At 45.8% G+C, this 23,675-nt stretch overlaps 2 protein-coding genes and 1 long non-coding RNA gene across 3 annotated transcripts; 2 read left to right on the top strand and 1 right to left on the bottom strand.

The window, feature by feature from the left end:
- Positions 1–661: 661 nt before the first annotated feature.
- TEFM (transcription elongation factor, mitochondrial) lies at positions 662–4,934 on the bottom strand. Its single transcript, XM_067547389.1, has 4 exons — positions 4,775–4,934; positions 2,815–3,284; positions 2,460–2,609; positions 662–1,351 (listed from the first exon to the last, which is right to left on the bottom strand). Exons 1-4 carry the CDS (start codon positions 4,812–4,814, stop codon positions 914–916), a joined length of 1,098 nt encoding a protein of 365 aa, XP_067403490.1. The 5' UTR covers positions 4,815–4,934; the 3' UTR covers positions 662–913.
- Positions 4,042–7,088, top strand: LOC137152632 (uncharacterized). Its single transcript, XR_010919558.1, has 2 exons — positions 4,042–5,453; positions 5,927–7,088. It is a non-coding gene; the product is annotated as an uncharacterized lncRNA (long non-coding RNA).
- Positions 7,089–9,828: 2,740 nt separating this feature from the next.
- RNF135 (ring finger protein 135) lies at positions 9,829–22,643 on the top strand. The gene is made up of 6 exons (XM_067547813.1): positions 9,829–10,388; positions 12,972–13,061; positions 13,642–13,872; positions 15,891–16,053; positions 18,490–18,579; positions 19,351–22,643. The coding sequence occupies exons 1-6, from the start codon at positions 9,984–9,986 to the stop codon at positions 19,884–19,886; spliced, it is 1,515 nt and encodes a 504-aa protein (XP_067403914.1). The 5' UTR covers positions 9,829–9,983; the 3' UTR covers positions 19,887–22,643.
- Positions 22,644–23,675: the final 1,032 nt, after the last annotated feature.

The following is a 23,675-nucleotide window of genomic DNA, read 5'->3' as shown; positions in this document are numbered from 1 at the left end:
CACAGAGTTCTGAAACCATTTATATATATTAAAAATAATTAGGCAAGTGTAAGGGGGACTTAAGGAAATTCAGCAGCAAAACAATGGAACCCTTTCCCTACTGCTGCCCAAAACCTTCCTCTCTCCCCCTTCCCTAACTCTAATGCCTCTTTTACCGCTGATGATACACAAAGCTGAGGTGTGCTAGCCTGAGGAGGTGTGCACTGACCTGGGTCTAAAAGGTCTGAAGTGTCTGCCCCCAGTCCCAATTTAACAGTGTCCAGCAACAGGGAAGAGCGGTGGTTGGAGAGACAAGGGGATGAGGGGGGGATGTTAGATGGGAGAGACTAAAAAATGTTTGTGTGGTGAAGGTAAAGAGCCCAGGGAGAATGAGGTAGGGGATGAGAGGGCACAAGGAAGATCAGGAGCTGGGATAGGATCACTGGGAAAGTAGAGAGGTTAGAGGGAGAAAGTAGACTGTTACTTCTGCAGCTGTGACAGGAGAGGAGAAAGATCACCTCTTATTTTACAAGCGCTCTGAAAGACATATTAGGCTGTAACTCGCCCTCAACTGTAGAGAAGGTCTTGGGGTTTTTATATATATATGGAATGGTTCTGGGTTTATTACAGATTAAGAGTGTCCACACAATCAATAAGGAACTCCTCCATGTGTAGACAAATCATAAGAATCTGCATCTGTTCACTTGGAGGCAAAGCTGCTGCAGTTTAGGTTACAGCCATATGTGACGTACACGTCTTTCAAAGATACTTTGAATGCCAAAAAATCAGAGTTTGAGATTGCCTTGATAGATAGCAGTGAACAGCACACATAAACTTGGCTTCTGCTCATCAGTCCATTTAATGTATTAGTAAATATCTGATACTTGATCATAACATTAAGTTTATTGGGGTTCTGCTCATAATAGCAAAAGGTTTAAGTAGTGTTGTTTAACATTACAAGTTCATAGAAGGCTACAGCCTGTAGTAATGAATCATACATTTCCTCTTCTCTGATTTGTGTGACTGAACAAAATAGGTCTCTGTAATGTACCGACTTATCCCAGGAAAAGGACAAGCGTGGCTGTTCTTGAGTAACAGATTGTAAGAGAAACTGCTTTACAATATCCATTCCGCTAATCCGGGAGTCTCCTAACATCAATCCAAAGTGTTTTCCTACAGTGCTTCGGGCCATACTTAGTACTTTGTGCTGACCATCTCGCATGCATCTGTTATGTAATAGGGCATACAGCATAGCTTCCACAGTGCGAAGATGTAATGTTACAGGGAAGAGATTTATATTTAGAGCAGAAAGTCCATTTTTTTCCAGAATATAAAGATCCGCTTCAGGAATCTTAGAAACCACTGAAGAAATCTGGGAGGGAGGAAAAACAACTAAGCATGAATGGTAGCAAAAAATTCATTTAAATCAGAAATTAAAGCAGCAGATTTCATAGTTACTGTCTCAAATCTGAATGTGGTTTCTATTAGGTGGCTATTATATGAGCTGGTCAAAAGTGGGACGTAGTCTTCATAAGAACATTACCCACTTTGTGGGAATTTCAATTAAAAAAAGTGTCCAATTTGCAAATTTTTGACCAGCTCTGCTCCTGTACTACTTTGAAGAACACTTGTTTTGTCTAAATTTACAGAAATTTAGGTGAATATGGGAGAAAGTTAACCCTCAAAGTCCTCTGGCACACACAAATTGTCCTAGGAAGATGTCATAGATTAAATGCTGTGGCAGAGTGACTGTTACAAGCAACTAAGCCTTAGTGTTTGTAAGTACTTTAAAGGTATGTCTACACTGCAATTAATAACCCACAACTGGCTCATACCAGCTGGACTCAGGGTCACAGGTTTGACGTGCAGGGCTGTTTAACTGCAGTGTAGACATCCCAGCTTGGCTGGAACCTGCATTCTAGGACCCCACGGGGTGGGAGGGTCCCAGAGCTGGGGCTGCAGCCCAAGCCAGAATGTCTACACCACAATTAAACAGTCTCACAAGCCCCACTCAACCGCCACAGGCCAGCCACCATGTCTAACTGCAGTGTAGTGCATCTCTCTCCTTCAGAGCCCAGGGATGGGAAGAGCCTTCTACCTGCAGAGGAAAAAACTGTTGGGAAGAAGTCAGCTTTCTATCTGCCACTCAACTCCTGCATACATTGACAGAAGGAGAAATCTTTGAGCTACTAACTTACTAGATTCTTTATCAAGGGTTGATTGCAGTAGTTATAGTTTTATTTTACAAATGATTTAAGGGGTCCCTTTTCAACTTTGAAGGATTTTTAGATGCAGCTCAAAGATCAAACTAGCAAAATAAATACAGCTTAGAAGAATTGCTAATAAAGCCCTGCTGTGGAAAATTAAGTTCATTTTTACATACTGTACTATGACAGCCCTAAGAATTAGCACGTTAAGATTAACAGAGATACAAGTGGAAGAGTTGAAGTTTATTAAGGTCTCAAGCACAGTCTACTTACTTCTTCCAGATACACTGCAGGTATATAGGTTCCTTTCATGAATCTACCACACTTCTCTCGTTGCCAGTCATGAACTGCTAGGTTTCGATCAACATGAGCCCATGCAATTTTATGGGTGCCAAAAACAATAGACACAATGCTATCTAAAGTCTGAAAAGGGAAGAAAAAATATACTGCATTTTGAAGATGTAAAATAGTAATTATTTGATGTCTTAAGGAAAATACCACTTTTTACAAGAAAAATATATATACGCTTTGTTAGTGAATTATTAAAACGTTTAATTGATTTATGGGAATAAGTTTATTCTAAAATAAGAGTAGTTTCTTGGTAAAATCAAATGAAAAATGTGTATACCTCCAACCTCTCTCTTTCTATTTCAGGTTTAATAAATCTCATTGAAGACCCGGTGTCTTGTATTTTTCTCTCTTTTCTTTCTCCTTCCTCAGATGGATTGAGGATAAAGTTACACACCTTAACTACAGTTTTATATTGAAAGAAAGGCACTTTCAATAAATTCTGCAAGTTCTGAAAGTGTCCATGTTTTTCCCTATACGCAATAATACTGACAGACTTTTTTCCTCGCATTACTTTAATGGCAGAAAGCTCACTCTCAGATGCTGTGTTGAGGACTTGCAGGATGGCAGATTGTTGTTCAGAGGAGTACAAATCATAAAGTGCATCTTCTGGTCTTTTGACATTTTGATTGACTGTCAGGGACTTGACAGAGTTGTATTGTACAGCAGATGTTGATTTTTTCTGACACCAGAAATAGTGCAGAGGCTGAAGCTGACACGAACCCAAAGGGACATGAAAGAAACACCTTCCTGAAGAAAAAATGAGTTAAAACAACATATTCATTAACTTGCTGAGCATACACACCCGTAGCTCATTGTAGGGTGGCCCATCTCACAAATTTACTTCTGTGCCACGCCAAGAAAAAAAAAAGTTACCCTACTTTTTCATTCCCTTTAATTAAAATTATTGGCATCAGAAATGTAAAAATTTAAACAGGTTATAGAAAAAGTAAGAGTTAGAGAAAAGGGCCACCTATCATTTTAAACTTCCTCTGCTATTTGTGTTATTTAATGCCACCCATTAATGAGCCCATGTTTTATGTCACATACTTAAATTTAGCTCAGGTAAGTAATGACCAAACTCAGTAACACTGGATAGCTGGTCAGAGACCTGTGAAATGAGTCGATTGTTTCAGTCTGTTTCTTAGCAGGTAAGTATTCTTTTCACCCCTATCACAGTCAGAACAGCTACTAACTGTCCCCCAGAAGCTACCTGTAGCAGAGGTGAAGGAGCCTGAAATGAATTACACTCTCAGCCAAAGAGGCTGCTGCTCTGAAGCAGCATTGGCTTGAGGCCCGTTGGGGAAGAATTGGGGTTTGTACAGCCACTACCTGTTGCAGGTAAACAGGCACTTAGGTCCCAGTGGCTGTCAAGATAAATTCTTCAAGACATAGTGAAGACCCGCGCAGTGGTGTTGCTATGGGTGGGCAATGGCCTACCCACCAGGAAGGCAGGCCCACCCCCTCCGTGGTGGAAATTCTGCTGCCCATGCTCCACTGCAGCTACTTTGGCAAAGGGAGAGTTGGGCAGCCTAGTTTCTGGGCCGGTCGCCTTCCCGCACAGCCGGAAGTGCGGAAAGCACTTGTTTTTCGGCCTGTCAAACTTATGCCCACCCATGTCAACCACAGCCCCTGCCGAAAAACCAGTGCTGGCCATGCCCCTGGACCAGCGGTAGAAGGGCAGCGTCAGCCTTGGAGGGCAAATCCCCCAGCGGCAGTCACAGGGGCCTCCTCTCTACTATGGGGCAGCCCATCAATTACTAAGAAATGGGGGGCGGGGCTTAGCTGTGTGCGTTTGTTTGGGTGTTAGATGGGCAGTGGGCGGGCCTGGAAAGATCCCCAGAAGTGGTGTTTAGTCCGCAGTGTAGTTGTAGCCGGTTGATCCCAGGCGGGGGAGTCAGTCTCTGTTACTGGGCCCGCTTTGGTGGATGAAAGAGGCGCTTCGAGCCACCCGACAGAAGAGCTGGTGGGGCTGGCGAGCTTGTCTCACTCACAAGAGATCACCCCCCCCCCACCTTGTCTCACCCCAGAGCGTGCTCGGCGCTGTCTGACTAGCCCCTAGCTAAGGGCCGGGCTGCTCCCAAAACAGCGGGGTACTGAGGCCGCCCGCAGCCCGTCAGCACACAGGGGGCGAGAGGCTCCTACCCACGGAGACCCCGCAGGAAACCTACCCCCGACAGCCCGACCGACCACCCCGAATCCCTCCATCGACAGACAGACCCGCCCGCCCCCAGCTCCACCTCTGCGGAGGAGGCTCGGCAGCCCCCTGGAACTCAGCATCCCGCCGCCGGGCCTGGGCCGCGCTTCATCCCACCGTGCGTCCGGCAGAAAGGGGCTCCGGCCCGGCCCGGCCCGCGCGGCCGGTAAGAAACGTTCCGGCCTCAGACCGGGCCGGGAAGAGGAGAGATGGCGCCTGACTCCCCGCAGTGGCCTTTCCCTGTACTGCCGGCAAAGGGGAGTCGGGCAACATAGCGGGGCAGAGCCAGCACTGCCCTAGCCCCAGGGTCTGCTCTGCGACAGCCCCAGCCCCCGAGCTCCCAGCCCCCCACGGATCCTCAGCTCTGGGGCTGGCCAACACTGCTCTGCATCACACCCAGGCTGCCCATGGCCCCAGCAGGCCATTTTGGTCATCAGGAACAGCTGGAGCACAGAGGCCCTCTAGCCATGTCCCCTTTTGCCCAGTGGGAGAGCTAAGGAGTGAATGGAGTGAGACAGCGGCCTGGCAGGAGACTTGAAGCCTTCAGCAAGCTTGCTGAGTGAGCCAGCCAGAGATACCTAGTGCAGGGAAGGCACCTCGAGCAGCTGCTTCCTTAGAAGAGAGCTGAAGCAGGCCTGGGTGGGGATGAGGCCTGACTTGGTCCAACTGACTCATTCACCCTGAGATGTTGCAGGGAAGTGCAAGCTGCTGAAAGAGACTAGGTGAAGGAATCCTTTTGGCTCACCCAGGCTCTGAGGCCATGCCCCGGGACAGATTTTTGGGATTCTGTGAGTGACTGGGGAATTGCCCCTTTTAAGTTGTGTGGGGCCCCCTTTCCCTCCAAAAAGGAGCCCAAACGGGCTGTGTGTTGATGAGACAAACTTTCATTAAAGCTTCTTGGACTTTTATTAAAGGAAACCACCTTCCCCATATTCTTCTGGGTGGGGTGGGGAGGAGACAGGTCACCCCTCCCTTGTTCTCCTACATCCGGCCATGCCTTCTTCGCTGGGGGCTTTGAGGGGGAGTGGCACAGAGCGAGCTCCACTCCCCAGTGGTCCCCCAGGCCAGGGGAATCCTCAGCTGGCCGGTTAAGCTGGCTTTGCAGCCAAGGGTCTGGCTCTCGGTGTCAAGCATAGCTGGTCATTACTGGGCCTGGGTGCCATTAACTGCCTTTGTCTTGTTCCTGTTTCAGCAGAGGCCACGCTCAGCTACGCTGACCACCAGACCAGATGCATTTGGCACACAGGTTGAGGCGGGAGGATAAACTCAGAGATGCTTTACCTTGTTACAGCTGTTTTTGCTTTTGTCTTCTGTTATGGAAAGTGGGGAGCGAGGGAGTATGTTTCCAGGGCTCATTCCAGCCCAGCCCACAAGGGCCAGGGTGATTTGTGGGATGTGGCCACCTAGGCAAAAGGAACCAGACCGAGAGAACCACACTCAGTTCATGGGGCTGTCCGCAGCTGTTGTGTCCGTAAGGCCTTTTGGCTGATCCTAACATGAACTGCCCTGGAGCCAGCGACCAGGAGAAGAGAGCTCCACATCCCAGCGTCAAGACCTACAGGGGGTTTTCAGAAGGGCTCAGCATTGGCCTAACTCTGCTCCTATTGAAATCCATGTGTCATGACCCATGGGTCTCAAAGCTGGGCCCACAAAGTTCAGGAGAGCAGCCACGCTCCAGCCCTCTGCCTGAGCCCCAGTGTGAGGCGAGGCTCCTGAGGTCCAAATGGCAGAGTCCCAGGGCAACTGACTGGCCCACTGGCCCTACTTCAGCCAGCAGCAGGAAGAGGAAGCTGTCTGAACAACTGGGCTCTGCCCTACTCTGGATTGTATGCCTCATGCTCCCCTGGCTTGATCTCCTGGCATCTGACTCATGGTTCCTGACATCCAGTTTGTCTCCTGCCTCTGATCCCCTGGTATCCTGACCCAGCCTGACTCTGGTTCCAACTTGTGGTTCTGATTGCCAGTTTGTTTCCTTCTTCTGACCCCTTGGTATCCCGACCCCTATCAGGCTGCCCACGACCTGGCTATGACATAGTGGGAGCTTTACCATTGACTCCAGTAGGAGCAGAGGGAGACCAATGCTGAGCACCCAGTACCCAGGCAAACCCTAAGGGAGTTGCGGTATAGGCTATACCTATACCAGGCCCCATGTAACCTCTCGGGATACATCCCATGGGTTCACATGAGAGGGATCTTCCCCTTTTGTTATAAGTGGGTCTAAGGCCCTTTGCTGGGTTGTATGTTTTGGTGACAAAATCCCCAAATTATGGACAAATAAAAGACAGTTTTGACCTGTTCTGACTGCTAATGTAATAACACTACTGAGGAATCCCTATGTAGCATGCGTCAGCCCAAGGTCTCAGCTCTTACCCCCTATTACAGCTGGGGTGTCCGACAGACAGGGAGGTGAAGGCTGAGTTTCGTCAACAGCGAGTGCAGATCTTAGGCATCCAGTCTGAGAGCCTGGGGCTTGATATTCAGAAGTGCAGAGCGCTCCCAGTCCAGATAAGTTCAGGTGGCGCTAGGGGCCGAGACTCTCCTGACAATTAGGCCTAAGTTGGGCACACCAAATCAGAGGCTGTTTTTGAAAACGTTGGCCTAAGTGACTTGCCTTTTGGCACACCGTGAATCCGTTCCAGAACTGGGAATAGGACTCCAAGACCCTGATTCACCTGCACCTTGTGTAGTTACTTCCACCACTGCCAAGGGAATGCAGACACCCCCAGTATGTTTGGTAGTGTTTTACCCCCAGTCTGCACTGGTGGGCAATAATGAATTGGGCATCTTGTCCAGTGCTCTACCCACTGAGGAACATTTTGTCCTCTCACTAGTAGGGAGGGTGAAAGTTCAGAGGGTTGCTTCAGTCAAGCAGCCAGACATTTGGATGTTTTTCTTCATAACTGGACTGGTTTAGTCTGCAGATCAGGTCGGAAATCTTGCCGGCAAAATTTCTGGTGAGGCTGCACTTGCTGATATGTTCCAGCCTGCCTGAAACTCCCAGAATAGTTTGTTCTTCCTGCTGAAACAAGGAAGTGCCAGTATGCTTGGAGATGAGTGAAATGTTTCAACTGAACTCTTGAATCTCTGAAACAAAAGGTTTGGGTTGGACTCTCCTTTTATTTATCGCAATGAGCTCGTCATCGTCCAGCCCTGAGCAACCTGCTTCTCAAACTTTATTTGTCCATGTACCCCCAATAACTTTGCCAGTGGAGCTGCCTCTGCCTCTCCAGGAGACCTGATGAATCATGCTGGTTCCAGTTCACCCACTTATTCAAAAATCTTTTAACAGGCTAATCCTGCATCCAGTGAAATCAACTCAACCATTGACTCAAATGGTGTTGTTTCAGGCCCTATACCAGTTTTGAGCCATGTGGTTTTACGGCCCTTGATTTTTGCTCTGAGTTTATCCAAACTAACTATTGTGATGGTCAAACCATAAAATGACGATTCATTGATTTAAAGCCAGAAAGAACCACTAGATCTAGTCTGACCCCCTGAATAACCCAGGCTGTAGAACTTCTCCCAGGAAAGGCTAATGCTCTACCAACTGCGCTATGTAGCTCTGCAAGAGTATTGGTCCATGCTGCACCTGGTGGTTGCTGGGGCCCAGAAGAGCTGCTGTATCACAAGCTGTCATGTGAGTTTTGTCATGAAACCAGGAAATTCACTCTCAGAAAACGAATGAATGCATTGTGAGCTTCCATAAACATTGTGTTGGGCCTCATGGCTGGCTGGTTGGGCCTCATTCCACGGCTGGTTTCATTTCTCTGTTCAAAATAAAGTTAAGTCTGAACCAAATTTCCAGATCAGTGCTCTCCAGAATGTTGGGGAAGTTTGGGTCAGGTGCTGAACTTAGGCTGTGTCTACACGGCAATTGGAGGCGTGATTGCAGCATATGTAGATGTCTCCACGCTAGCTTTAATCTAGCTACTAGCAAAGCTAAAAGTAGCAGTGAAGACACAGCAGCATGGGCTTCAGTCTGGGTTAGCAATGTTAGTATATACCTAGGGACCGGGTGGTCTTGTACAGATTAAAGCTAGTGTGGGTCTGTCACCCGACTTGCAATCTCCGCTTCAGTTGCAGTGACCTGTGTGGCTCAGACCCCTCTCTAATTTAAATCATGGTTTGGGGGTTCATTGTGATAGGACGTGCTTCTTCTGTGTGCTTTCTCAGGGCAAAATTCTGATATTCTTACTCGTGTTGAGTGGTATCATACTCCACAAGGGGTCCCATAGTGCCAAGTACTAAAGTCATGACGCCATCCCTGGCTCAGCATGGCCACTGGGATCACCTGTGGACCCATCAGTGTGAGTAAGGAGATCAGAATCTGGCCCTATTTCTTTTTATGTCCAGAGCTTTTTCTCTGTATTCCCATTCATCAGTTTGTTTTGTTTTTGTCTCTGGCTTTTTATTTACTGCATCCAGCTTGTCTTTTCAGTCCATTTTAAATACTAAATTGCTTTTTTAAACCTGTCTTTAACAAGAAAAATAGAGGACTCCCTGGTTAAAGGTTTGATGTGGATTTCTAGAGAAGTTGTGGGTGTTCAGCTACTTTCAGAATCTGGCTGATTTTGAGTGAAATAAAATGGCCACAAGAGAGCGGCAGAGGACAAGGAATGGGAGAAAAGGTGGCTTTACTTTCTTATTGACCAGTTATTTTCTTTCTTATTTTCTTATTGACCAATTAAGAAGAGATTTTTCTGTGCAGTCCTCTTTCAGTTCACTTTCCATTAAAGAGGCTTCTCCTATAATGGGACTCAGCTTTTCTTAAGCGTGTGATGATTAATTTCAGGCAGATCTCTGGTTGCTAACACTCAGTCTTGGGCAGCCAGGCTGTGTGTATTTAGCAGAATGCGGCTCATTGCATGACAGTGAGCCAATGAACCTAAACTAAACTCTGAAGGAGAGAGGGGTGTCATGGAAAAGCGTATTCCCAGCCTGAACCAGATCCCAGATCTGTACAGCCCCAAACTTGGAGAGGTTTGAGATCCTGATCTGCCCTTTATCATTTGAGCCCTCTTCTCTAAGGACAAATCCCTATGATTATTATAATAGATATAAGGATTTAGATTACACAGTGACAAATGTTTGCCATGGCACAGTTCCGACCTGGGGTTGGACTACTAAATAACTCACTCCAGATGGGTGGACAGGGAACAGAGGGCTCCTCCCCTTCTGGGCTCACTGGTGGATAATCTTTCATAAGAATAAATGAAACTGAAAGTTCACATTGTTTCTCTCTCCTGGAGGCCATGGCGGCTGCTGCTAATCCTGTCAAAAATCTCCATGACGAAGTGACTTGTTCTCTTTGCCTGGAGTATTTTAAAGACCCGATAATCATCACAAAATGTGCCCATAGCTTCTGCCGAGCCTGTATCACGCAGTATTGCAAGGAATTGGGAACAGATGTCTGCTGTCCTCATTGTAGGAAGAGTTTTCATCAGAAAGACTTACTCTCAAACAGGCAGCTGGCCAACGTGGTGGAAATAATCCAGGATCTGAAGAGAACTGCAGAAAAACCAGGAGAGGAAAGCGAATTGGAGAAACATCAGGAAGCATTGAAACTCTTTCACGAAGCTGATCAAAAAGCCAGTGAATCCTGGGATAGGAATTCTCAAGCTGGCCTTCCTCCAGACAGGATAGCATGGGAAACCAAGGTACTTCCTGCATGCTGCTTATTTAGATTGGTTACTTACAAATACTAGGTGTTTTATTATTTAAGAGCTACAGGCACGAATCTTTGGAGCCTGACATCAGTTGGGAGTTGAGGGTGCTCAGCATACTCAGTACCTTGCAGAACTGGGCCATAAATCAGCATATACTTCCTTATGGTTGTGAGAACAGAGTTTGACTGTGTCTTTGCCAACAGGTTAACATTGCTCTCGCAACATTCATTTTGTATTTGCTGACTACTTTGTGTTCCCTTTCCAGCATCACCATGGTGATAACGTTAGTGGGCAGATGTAAGGGAAATAGGAAGCCAGATTACTTTTCCTAAAGCAGCATCTTTAGAAAGGACTAATGGCCTGAGGGCCTGACCCACACCCTATTGAAATCAGTGGAAAGACAATGGCGCTTTCTGGGTGTAACTGAGGTGCACTGGACATACCAAGGTGCAACCACCTAACTAATAGATTGATTGCCACCTAGATATCACAGCGAGGGGCACATATAGGGCTCACTCCAACTCCCAATGAAGTCAGTAAGTCATTCCGTGACAGTTCACTGTAGATAAGGAAAACCTCTGCATGTATTCAGTGGGTGGGGGGAGTTAATGTTGCCATGAGAACCTTCACATCTGCATTTCCTGCCTTTCTTGTCTTTCTGTTTTCAGCCTTGAAGTTGTTTTAACATCATTATTTATTCATTTGCATTTTATTTCTTTTTAAAAATACCTAGTTATTACTGAGCTAGAGGCCCGAGCCAGGATCAGGGGGTCCTTGCACTAGGCTGTGTATAGACACACACAGTGCCCCCCCAGACAGCGAACAGTCCAACTAAAATAGCAAAGACAAGAACAATGCCTTAATTCCTCCAGTAGCAGGGTATCAATTAAAAACTGGGTGTAGCACTGGTAGCTTTGTCCAACATGAATGATTAATAGTAGTTACATTGTATTTTTGGATCCACTTTTGTTGCAATCCTTCTTTTCTTTTCTTTTTACTTTGTGGGACCAAATAGCAGCAGGCACAGTTTAGCGGATCTAGACACTAGGTAACTACTTTGCGGCTGCGGTGCCTTCATGGTCTGAAGTGCATCCACATTACAATTCTGCAGCTCTGACAAGAGAGGCCCAGTTAGGTTGGGCAGAAAACCAGGCAGTTGGAGAGATGGGGAACAGGTACTCTGGAGAAATGGATTTGCTGGGCTTGCCTCTCACAAACCCATTAGTGATGCAGGGTGACTTGCGAATGCTGAGCTCACAAGATCAAGCCTTAGACATCTGGGAAAGCCTCTCCGAGTCTCCGTTCAGGACATTCTATCTTGGGGCCCCACTGGCTTCCCTTTTGGAGGGAGATGCATTTAATCATTGTCCTTCGGCCTGTCTGGGTCTGTTGCCCAGTCTAGTGGTGTTGTTGTTTCTCCTGTGCTCCCAAAGCCATTTGAATCTAAGCTAGTGCAGTGAGTGATTCTGCGCCACCTGCCCCAGCGGCTGCTGGCGCGGAGTGTGCTGCTGGAGGCCCGTGCTGGAGTGCTACCGCCGGGCGGGCCGCGGCTTGGCGCTGCCGGGACCACCCTCCAGGGGCCACCACTGCCACCGCCTGGCCCCACAGCCTGCCGGCGCCCGGAGCCCGCAGGTGGGGCAGCTCCCCGGGACCTGCGCCGGCTGCTTCTTGCCGGGCTTCCCTGTCTCCTTCGCTCTCCTCTGCTTCCGATCTCTGCCTCTTCCCTTCCTCTGCCCCCCGTCTTCTCTTCCTTGTCACCCTTTCTCCCCCCCGCTGGGTTTTCCCCCCTTCTCCAACCAGCACCACCTGCCCTCTGGCCCCGGATCTGCCTTTGCCTCTTGCTTTTCCTCCCCCAGCCAGCTCACTGCGTGTTGCCGTTGTCACAGTGTAGTGGTGGCGGGGATGCCACCAAGTTTCCCTGACTCTCCCAGCCCTCTCGTGTAGCTACTGGAGAGAAGCTAGGGTGACCAGCCAGCAAGTGTGAAAAGTCAGGACAGCGGGTGCCGGCGGGGCGGAATAGGCACCTGTATAAGACAAAGCCCCAAATATCAGGTCCCTATAAAATCGGGACATCTGGTCACCCTTAGAGAGGCAGGGAGAGATGACAGCCCAGTGGGAGCCCCCCCTCTGCCTCCCTAGGCAGGGGGCTGAGGAGAAAAGGAGCATTACCCATCACCACTCTGGATTCTGCTGGAGCGGGTTGGTTATTATGAACTACTCTGAATATTTCTTATTTGTATTGTGTTGGCTTCGAGGAAGGCCCTGTCAGAGATCGGGCCCCATCAGATTAGGCACCCTACACAAAATACAATGAAAAGACAGCCCCTACAATCTCTGGCTCTGATCCAGCAAGGCACTTAAACTCTCAACAAATTTTAAGTACATGAGTAATCCCATCGATTTCAATGGAATTACCAACATGCTTAAAGTTAATGGCCTGCTTAAATAGTTTGCTGGATCTGGGGCTAAGTAAGGTGTAAACAAGGCACAGGCACTTTCCCATCATGTCCTCTAACCCTTTCACATTTTCTACAAGGGTTATATAAATAAACGATCATATGTTTCACTTTAAAGGTGAAATTGGAACTAAGTGAGGTTTCCAAGCAAATTGCAACAGCCCAAGATGCCATCTTCAGCAGCAAGCAGGACAGCGTTGAAATAAACGTAAGTATATACATGGGTCAACCCCTCACTGAGAAATCACGACCAACTTTATTTAGGACCACATGGGGTAAGGAGCCTGCCCAGGATCATCCTCCTGTGATGTCCTGTGATGTCATCCTCCTGTGATGTCCCTACACCCCCTGGTGGTTTTCTCTGAGGAGTGCTGGATGTGGCATCAGCTGTTATAACTACGCCCCAGAGCTGGTCAGAGTGGTTGCCCCAAAGTGATGGACACCGTTGCCTCTTTTGCCTCCCAACAAGGAGTTGCATGTGATGCACCTGTGCCTCTTACAGCAACAAGGAGCTGAGCTAGGATCTCAGTCTCTGTGTTATAGCATTGACTGAGGACTGCTGTCCTTACAGTAGCCCAACCCTATATTCCTAGTGCAACCAAAACTCCCATTGCAGCCCGTGTGCCAAATACGTGTATTTATTAAGGGCACTGTCTCCCTCTGAATAAAAATAATTGTGTTGAAATGAAGTGGTCACTTGCCAGAGAGGGTTAGATCAGGCTTTAGATGCTGATGTTCCTCACCTCTTGGTTGCTAACAGAACTCACTCCCCATCTGCTGCCCTACAGGAATATGTGTCTCAGATCAAAGGCTTGATTACTGAAGACTTCTGTGCCATGAAACAGTTCCTTGAAACACAAGAGAGAGCCACATTGATGGTCATTGAACAAGAGCAACAAGTGGCTCAACAAAAAATAGAAGCCATGATTGGCCAGCTCACCACGAAAGTGAACAAGCTCACAGAAATCAAAACCCAGCTGGAAAAAGCGCTGCAAGATAGCACCGTGGAGCAGCTGAGTGTAAGTAGAAATCTATGGGCCAAACCCTGTGAGGTGCTGAGCAAGTACTGAGCACGTGCAGCTCTTACTACCTGCATTAGTACTCGTCTTCAGATTTCCCAGTGCTGCACTCTCACTGGTGCAGCACGACCAGGGTAGCGACAATAGGAGCAGTAGTGTAGATAGGATACTGCCATTATAACCACAGTGCCATTTAGACCTGCTCTGAACAGACTGAGACAACATGGGAGTTACAACTCCGGCTAGGGTTCCCACCATTGCTGCTACTGGTGGAGCAGCACCAGGGAGAGCTCACAGGTGAGGAATTTGAAGAAAAATGCTAGTGTTGATTCTGGGTGCAGATTCAGAACCAAAGGTTTTTTTGCAGAGGGAAGCACGCTTGTTTGTATCGTGGCTTAATGCACAAGTCTGTCATCTCTGGACTAGTGTTTAAAGCCAGTTCTCAGTCAAATCCAAAGCAAAGATAAGATCCAATTATTTGATTATATGTCTCTCTTACAGTGAAAGCTAATGTTATGTCAATTTTAAAAAAGGATTAATAGGATGACCTGGGAATTATAGGCCTGTTGGTCTGACATTGATCTGGGGCAAGATAATGAAGAGGCTGATATGGGACTCAGTTAAGAAAGAATTAATAGAAGGTAATTAATATCAGTCAGTATGGGTTTATAGAAGACAGATCCTGTCAAACTAACTTGACACCTTTTTTTTTAATGAGATTACAAGTTTTGTTAATAAAAGTAATAGTGATGATGTAATACACTTAGACTTCTGCAAGGTGTTTTACATGGGCCCGCACATGTTGTTAAAAAAACTAGAACAATATAAAATTAACACGGCACACATTAAATGGATTAAAAACTGGCTAACTGATAGGTCTCAAAATGTAATTGTAAATGGGGAATCACCACTGAGTGGGTGTGTTTCTAGTGGGTTTCTGCAGGGATCGGTTCTTGGCCCTATGCTATTTAATGTAGCTGTGGCTAAAAGGGCTAATGTGATCCTTGGATGCATAAACAGGGGAATCTAGAATAGGAGTAGAGAAGTTATTTTACTTCTGCATTTGACACTGGTGCGACTGCTACTGGAATACTGTGTCCAGTTCTGGTGTCCACAATTTAAGAAGGAAGTTGAAAAATTGGAGAGGGGTCAAAGAAGAGTCATGAGGATGATTCGCGTATTAGAGCACACGCCTTATAATGAAGGATTCAAGCAGCTCAATCTATGTAGCTGAACAAAGAGAAGGTTAAGGGGTGACTTGATCACAGTCTATAAATACCTGTGTGGGGAACAGGTATTTGATAATGGACTCTTCAGTCTAGCAGAGAAAGGTGTAACAATATCCACTGACTGGAAGTTGAAACTAGGTACATTCAGTCTGGAAATAAGATGTACATTTTTAACAGCGAGGATGATTAACCATTAGAACAATAGCAAAGGTTGTGGTGGGCGAATTCTTTATCACTGGGAATTTTTACTTTTTTAAAGTTTGGAATATTTTTCTAAAAGATATGCTCTAGTAATTGTTTCAGGGCAGTTCTATGGCATGTATTATACAGTAGGCTTATTCTATTATCACAATAGTCTCTTCTGGTCTTAGACTCTTAATCTAAGTCTACTTAGTTTTTAAAAACTGATTTTTCCCGCAGTCTCTAGAGTCTGAAAAGGAAGTCTAGAGAGAAAGAAATCATATCTGTGTGTGGGGACTAGGGGGTTGTTTATTTAAAAAGGCTATGATCTGACTATATTTAGGAGAGGCAAGTCTCTGTATGAGCTCTGTTGGGGGAATAAGTTATTTTCATTTTTGATCAAGAAAATATCTTTCAGTATTTTCAGCAGGGTTTCAGGTTCTTCTCCTCTGATCACAATATTATAAAGAAAACTCGCTCTGTAAAGTATACGATTTCTGGAGAACTTACTGGTGCTTTCCTCTCCTGACTTTATGAAATTCTTGATGGAATTATTGCCATTTGTTCAGCTCAAGCCACCCTTGCATTCATCTCTTCTGTTGTTTTCAGGACGCATCATCTAAAAGAGAAATTTGCATAGGCTCTCCGGAAATAATGACTAAAATTACACTTGATGCTGAGAAGATTAGTGTTGTCACAAGCGCTGTAGAAGGGCTCAAGAAACAATTAGAAACGTTAATATTGAAAAAATATCCAGCACAGCTGCCACAAGGTAAATTTACTTTGTGTGTGTCTTCTTTTGTTGTGAAGCCTCTTGGCTTGTTACAGGGCTTGATCCTGAAAGGTGCTGAGCAACGCCTGAAGGTTCTGTGCATGTTCACCTCCCATTGAAGTCAACACCATGTCGGAGACCTCGCTTGCAGGGTTGTACTTATATTACTTAAAGGGACATTGCTAGGAAGTTTGGGCTGAAAATGTAAGATTTGTTTTTAAAAAGTATTGCTGAGTATAATAGAAATAGAGAGGTGTTTGTAGCATTTTAAAAAACATTGGGGGGAGGGAGGGTTAGAGAAAGGGGTAGAGTATTCCAAAATCCCTTGAAGTTTTGAAGACCTAGTAATAGTGTGCTATTCCATGGGAACCAGAAAGTGAAGTTGACTAGAAGCAATTTGGAAACAGATCCGTTATGTTTCATTCTCTGCTTACTATTTAGATTTCAATGTAAACAATTTTCCTAAAAGAAATGCAGTCCAAAAGTAGAGTATTTACTAAGAGTGGGCCAAGTTCCCAAGTTCTTTGTCACAGATAGTTATGCCTTAACAAGGATGTCAGGATTGGCTCAATATTTGCCCGTGTCCCCAGTACAGTTCTTATGCTAAAGAACTGGGCCTATCCACTCAGCAGATGATTAGGAGAACTTGAACCTAAGGACCACAGGCCTACTGTAGAGAAATTATTACTTATAAAGCACAAAGTTCTAGGTGCTGTGCAAACAGAAATAAAGACAAGGTCCCTGCCCCAAAAACTTTTCAGATGCAATAAGAAATTGAATGAGTCTCATTGATTGGTTCTAGAAACTTCCCCATTAATTAGCAAACACCAGATTAATGAAACCTGGAGGGAGTTAGCTGTGAGCAGATCCTCCCTAGTGAATGTTTCCAATGAGTAGTTTCTTTCTACTTTTTGTTCCTCTTGTTTCAAGTATAATTCTTGTACTGTGGGGGCTCAGGTACTGATTCTGCAAACACTTATTCACATGCTTAATTTTAAGCATGCATATAGGTGTTTGCCAGATGGGGACCCTATGCAGCAGGCAGCAACAGAAGTATAAAGTATTAACATAAAAGCAAAGTTCTTTCCAAAACACTTGTGCCAAAAAACCTTTCACAAGGACTGTGCAGATTAATGTTGAGAGTGAGTCAGATGTATAAAGAGAGTTCCAAGTGACAGTCTTGCAAATATGCATTATAGTGTTATTGTAAATCATAGAGACAGTTCCATGAGTGGAGGTTATTTAATATTTTAGAAATACACATGCAAAAACATACATGCTCAGATACCGCAATGATAAGCACAGTATAAGAACCTGTATAGAACAGATAATTCCTTTATGAATGCACTTATCATGATTACTTGTACAGTATCATGTCTAATTGGTCTGTTACACATCTAATTGGTCATCTGTACATACAGTGACTGCAGCTGTGTGCAAAATGTTTTGATAATTGCAGATGCAGAGTACATATACCAACTTGTAGCGAGGGGGCGTGGCCTCCCTCCAAGACTGACAGGGAGGAACTGCCACTCAAACCCCAGAGGGCGGGCTTGGAGATGCCACACCCACCCCGCCAGAAGCAGAGGGGTGGGACTAAGACAGGAACAGGAAGTATAAAGGGCAGGCCCTCCAGCTCAGGCAGGGGAGAGTGGCTGAAGGAGAAGGATGTCTCTTGCTTGGTACTGGGACCTGAGCCTGGCCGCTGCCCTGTGCAGAAGCAGCCAGGCCTGCCTAGCAGCTAGAGCTCCAAGGACCTGCTGAAGCCACCTGGGTCCTGTGAGCTAGGGGAGTTACTTAACCCCTGCCTTGTGGAGGAGCTGTCAGGGCTGCCTACCGGCTGGGGTGCCAGAGACCTTCTGGAATTACTTGGGCCCTGCGAGCCAGAGGAACTATCTGGCCCCTGTGACCTGGAGGAGCTGCCCGATGCCAGCTTGACCACTGATCAGCGAGTTGCAGCTGGAGCCCCGCTGACCCAGTGGCAGGATGCCCCACCACTGCTAGGGCCTGGGTTGGGATGCAGTGGAGTCGGGTGGGCCTGCGTCCACTTCCCCCCTCACCACTCACACCCCTGGGCCTGCGAAGCCTCCGTACGCTGTAACTGGCTCACTCTGCTTGCCCTGCCCTAGGCGAGGGCTATGGACTTTTGCTGGTTTCCAGAGCATCCACACCTGATAGATAGACAGGGAGGGACAGGCCACCTCCTCTATAGAACTGCACAAATATCTTTGCATGAGTAATTGCATACACATTCATCTAGAAATTTGTCAGAGAGCATTATAAAAGTGTCAGGTATTATTTTTCTCCTATTTGACATGTACTGTAACTATTAGCCAGTGCAATTGTATTTTTGTTTTCGGGATCTGTTATTTGCCTCTTATTCAAAGAAACCCCCCTAAGAGAAAGATTTCTCTCCCCATTTATCACAAACTGTAGGTTTACTTCAGGAGACGAGTGTCTGTTCCACATCTGTGCTGTCTGCGTCTGGCATTCCAGAACCAATTATTTCAAGTCAGTTTTCTCAGTGTAAGTATGTAACTCAACGTGACCATTGGAGAGCAACATGAAAATGAAGGATTTTAGAATGTTCACCAACAAGGTCTTTGGCTGCTATGAATCGGCGTAGCTCTATTGGCATAAGAGAGCAATGCTCATTTACACCAGCTAAGGATCTGGCTGTTTACTTAAAGTATTTATTTTAAAGGAAGGCATGTTTACAACATAATAGAAAGTATTATAGCTTAACCACTGTTCAAACTTATCTATCTGACAACTGTACAATAACTTGTTCAAATGAAGTGGTGGTTACATAGATTCTGATGGATGTGGTAAGTATCCCACTTGTATTGGTAATGGGATCATTGTGTTGTAAGACTGCGACTGGGAACAGAGTCAAAGTGTTAGGTGCCCTCTGCTTCTCCTGAAGTCTATGAGCCAAATCCAAAGGTCCTTACTGAGTTTTTACCCAATACTGGCAGTCAACCAGGGAGACCTTGCTTGGGTAAGAGCTGGACCCTTGGGGATTTGTTCACTGGGAGTTCACTGGGAATTGAGGGTTCTCAGCAGTTTGCCATATCAAGCAATTTATGAATTAATCATTATTATTCTATTTTGTTAGGCTTCGTTGTTTGATCACTGCTAGATGGTTGGCATTTGGATTATCCTAAAGGGGCACACATCCAGCAGTATGCTGAGGGCACTTAATCTTTCAGCTTTGTTTCACCTTGGTTGAAAATGTTTCGTTGACCAGTCTCCCTGTTGCCTTCAGGTTAGGATATTTTCCATTCTCTATTTTAGGGGCAGTGAATGTGACCTTTGATCTGCAAAGAATCCATCGTTACCTGGAGATCACATCTGAGAACAAGAAAGTGATTGTATCCCGTTTTCCGCTGCCTTATGAACCAACTCCCAAGAGATTCTGCATCAGCCAGGTGATGTGTTCCCAAAGTTTCTCTGATGGATGCCATTACTGGGAAGTAAGTACCAAGGACAGCAACGGATGGGCTGTTGGAGTCGCTGATGGAAATATTGGTAAATATGAGCAATTGGGGAGAACTGAACTATCCTGGTGTGTGGAATGGACTGGCAAGAATAAACAGTTGTCAGCATGGCACAGGAACCAGGAAACCCGGTTAAGTGAAGACAGACCCCTGAAGGTTGGCGTTTTCCTTGATCTTCCAAACAAGCACCTGTCATTTTACTCTCTCACTGATAAAGAAACGCTCTTGCACAGATTTGAAATCAATATCCCACGTCCTGTTTACCCTGCTTTCTGGCAGTATGGTTTAGATGAAGAAGGCTCCTTAACTATAAATCATATCAACAGGGCCTAGACTGCAGTTCTTATGGAAACTGAAGATTTATCTGTGAATTGCAGGGTTGCAATTATAGAGCTCTTATAAGAGTTTCAGGTTTTGGATGTGTCTTTTATATTATGATACAGGAGTACCATCTCTAGCATGTTGAGAAATTAACAGCTGATGTTTTCTTCCTCTGATTTTCTCTGTTTTCTCCCTCCTTGTTACAAATCCTGCCTGATCTGCCCTGGCTTTGTTAAAGCAACTCCATCACATGATAATAATGAGAAGCAGGGATCTGTGCTTACAGGAGCGAGGCAGATATCCTAAGTAGGGTTAAATAATTTCAAAACTAATTCTGGCCATATCTCCTTCTCAGACTGCACCTAGGAAGGGGACCCATGTTTCATGAAATGCAGAGGACAGTTCCAGCCCAGAGAACATAGCTTTCTATGCCAAACAATAAAGTGTAGGTACACCGCCACTTCATCAGCCTTGAGAGAGAACATTCTTTACAGAGATGCATTTGAATGGGAAATGCCCAGAGAAGGACAAGACCTTTAAGAATCTCATAAGCACAAGCTGTGATTTTCCTGTGCCATATATAACTTTCACTCTTTACTCACAGGGAAGCTTTGAGAAATTAAATTGGTCCCTTATACTATAGTGTGTTCCTCCATCCACTTTGGTTATTGTCAACCTAAAACAACCCCTTACGTTAATAGGGACATCCAGTAGAATCCTGTTGAGTGGAATGAAAGAGCTGGAATTGAATCCGCTAAATAGGGGCTAGGACAAGAGAGGAAGATTCCATGAGTGTGATGCATGTTTGGGGGATATATATTAAATTCCAGTAAATGGGTTGTGTACCCTTGAGGACCCAGGGAATCTCCCAGAGGAAGAACGTCCTGTTCTACTTAGCACATCCTCCCTGCTAAGCTCAGGAGTGTGTATACTTTTTGGAAGCAGTTGTTGTTGTTGAAATGTTTAACTGCAAAATGTGCCATTTATCTGCCATTAACAGCTTATGCCAATCCCCTAAGGAAAATGTCTTCACTTCTCCTTCTTAGGGACCAGAGGCCAGGAATGAGGCACAATAGGGCTGTTTGATAGGAGAAGGTCAGCCTCAGTAACCAGATTGTGCACAGGGGAGGTTTGCGGGGGTAGACTCCTCTCCACCAGGCCGCAGTATGGCAACAGAGCCATTCTGGCTGCGATAATCAGTAGGGAAATTCCTATGAGTAAAGCTTGTAGGATCAGGCCCACTTTGTGGCTCCATTTAGCTCACTGAACACAAGTCCTGTCCTGCTTCCTTTGAAGTCTGTGCCAAAACTTCCATCGATTTCAATGGGAGAAGGATTGACTTCTTATTTGCTGTTATCAAACACAGGCCTTTTGAAGCAGTTTGGAGAGAGATATAGTGGGGTATGCCCTTTATTTGCTGATTCCAGAACCCTGGTGAAAAAAAGATCTCACAAGGTTCTGCTGGTGAGCACAATTATAAATAAAACAAAACAGGATGTCCATCTTATCACCCCCACCTAAGGCGGGGTATGTACAAACGTACAAACCCTCCCCTCACTGGGCTCTGCCACATTATTTCTTTAACTGGGTCAAAATCCCAGTTTAAAGCAGTAAATTCCACAGGCATAGTAGTCTCTATGGATGACAAACGCTCCCCTTCCACTCTCTCTGTTGGTCCTGAAAACACACAGCAGTGGACCAGACATTATCCTAATAGAGGGCTTCCCTTAAGTAAGGCTGGACCTGCAGTCATCTGTTTCCTAAAGTGATTCAGGCATTGGGCTCAGCCTTCCCAGCAGACTCATTCCTGCATCCATCAGCTGCTGGGTCCACAGGGCTGTCTTTAACTCCTTTATTTATAATCTTTCCCTCCCAGCACTGATTGACTCAACTTTCAAAGGGTGAATACGTGTGGAATTTGCAAGACTGCTTGTTCTATATGAAAACTTCTTAGCTTCAGAAACAACTCTTGAGTATGTCTAGTGCCTACCACACCCTACTTCTGCATATTTTGGGTCCCTTCTAGCTGAATTGCCTTGTCCTGCATGTGTGCAGAGATGTAGTATTCAAACAAAAGTCTGTCTTCTCCCCACTGCTTTCTCTACCCTTTCTTTGGGTCCTTCAAAATTCAAATGCTGTGGTACAGAGCACATGGGTTACAGGGGCATGTACCTAAGTTTGTGCATGAAGACCAGAGAGCAAAATTTTACTCTTACAGCCCTGATTCTGCACACACACTGTGTATTTCCAACAGTGAAGATTTCTTCACAGCTAGGGAAAGCAGAACATTGGAGTTTAAGGTCTTGCTCTTGCAAAACATTTACAAATCTGCTTAACTTTAAGCACAAGTCTTCCTTCTGAAGTCATTGGACAACACTTGCGCTTAAAGGTAAGCACATTCATGGAGGTTTTGCAGGAATCTAGGTCCGTCGTGTGGATCTGAGAGCTGTTGCATGGGGGATGACATGCAAGCAAGTTGGCCCTGGTTCATAACAGCACTGGTATTTCTTTCCCCAAGTCCACCTGGAAAAGAGAGAAAGAACAGCAACAAAATGGGGAGCATACTGAACAGGATTTGGGCACTTTTAATTTCCCAAATGCAGGCTGATCGCAGCTGCTCCAAGACTGTAATTTGTTTTTGTTTGTAAAAATGGGCACTTTACCTTGGTTCCAGCTCTTCATACACATCATTTGCATGTCTCATTTGCTGTCTTTTACTTTGTGTTGTTGATGTGAATGATATTTAGATTAAAATATATGAAAATCTGACTGGATGTCTTCCATTACTGAAATCCAAATCACAATCTCATTGAAACCAAGGGCAAAATTCCAAATGACTTTAATGGAACCAAGATTTAGCCCTTAGGATGTAAACCTGTTGCCTTTTCTCAGGCAAAACTCCCATTGACTAAACTAGTTTTATACCTGAGTAAAAAGTGCTGGCTTCAGCTGTTAGTTTCTAGGCTACACATACAAAACTAGGGAAGGCTGCACAATACTGTGGTCAGCTTGTTGTATTTCATGTGATAAACCAGACTCAGAATGCCCGGTTAGTATTTAATGGGCATTTTTTATTCAGGTTTCTGATAATTGAAACTGAATGACCCTATTAGCAGATACTGCTCTTTGTCTTTATAAAACAGAAGCACCATGCAAGGAGACCTTACCACCTAGGCCTGTGGTCAACATTGAGGCAAAAACAGAGGTGGAAATTAAGTCCATAGAACATTTAAGTGTGCAGGGTCCAGTTTGTGTGGTGTTAAATTGTGCTGCACGCGTGACACTGTGGGGACTCTTGCCCCTCACACTCGGCTGAGAAGGACTCCCCTGTGCATCCTGTGGGATTCTCTCGTGCATAGACGGTCTCCCTGCCCCTATGCACTCAGGGATGGCAATGGCACAGTGTCCCCAGGGTTTGACATCTTCATCTGCCAACCCTGGACTCTCAGCACGGAGAGAAAGCCAGACCTACGCCACAAAAAGGCCCGTTCAAAGCCAGAGACAGATAAACTCACGTTACAGACACATCTTCTGCATGGACAGACATACAACCCGACACCCTCAACGTGGGGAGGCAGACACAGCACGGACAGACAGACCCCACCCAACACAAGCAGCCCCGGCATGGACAGACAGATCCCCACAACACAAGACAACCTCAGCATGGACAGACCCTCAGAATACAGACAACCCCAGCATGGACGGACAGACTTCCCCCCCCCCCAACACAGACAGACACAGCCTGGACGGACTGTCTATCCATGCTGCGAGTGAGTCTGTCGGACACAGCCTGGACGGACG

Source organism: Emydura macquarii, unplaced genomic scaffold (assembly GCF_026122565.2).
Source record: "Emydura macquarii macquarii isolate MOO-44397 ecotype Brisbane River unplaced genomic scaffold, CSIRO-AGI_Emac_v2 contig_1230, whole genome shotgun sequence".
In the NCBI taxonomy this organism is placed as follows: Eukaryota; Metazoa; Chordata; order Testudines; family Chelidae; genus Emydura; species Emydura macquarii.
Note: the sequence above shows the minus strand (reverse complement) of the source record. Positions and strands in the feature narration are given on the sequence as shown.

Excerpts from the sequence above, each read along its gene's own strand:
- TEFM (XM_067547389.1), bottom strand. The coding sequence starts at position 4,814 with ATGCTGAGTTCCAGGGGGCTGCCGAGCCTCCTCCGCAGAG. Across the intron at positions 2,610-2,814 it reads TAGAAAGAGAGAGGTTGGAG|ACTTTAGATAGCATTGTGTC; the intron begins GTATACACATTT and ends TTCCCTTTTCAG. Across the intron at positions 1,352-2,459 it reads CTGCAGTGTATCTGGAAGAA|ATTTCTTCAGTGGTTTCTAA; the intron begins GTAAGTAGACTG and ends CCTCCCTCCCAG.
- RNF135 (XM_067547813.1), top strand. The coding sequence starts at position 9,984 with ATGGCGGCTGCTGCTAATCCTGTCAAAAATCTCCATGACGAAGTGACT. Across the intron at positions 13,873-15,890 it reads GCACCGTGGAGCAGCTGAGT|GACGCATCATCTAAAAGAGA; the intron begins GTAAGTAGAAAT and ends TGTTGTTTTCAG. Across the intron at positions 18,580-19,350 it reads TTCAAGTCAGTTTTCTCAGT|GGGCAGTGAATGTGACCTTT; the intron begins GTAAGTATGTAA and ends TCTCTATTTTAG.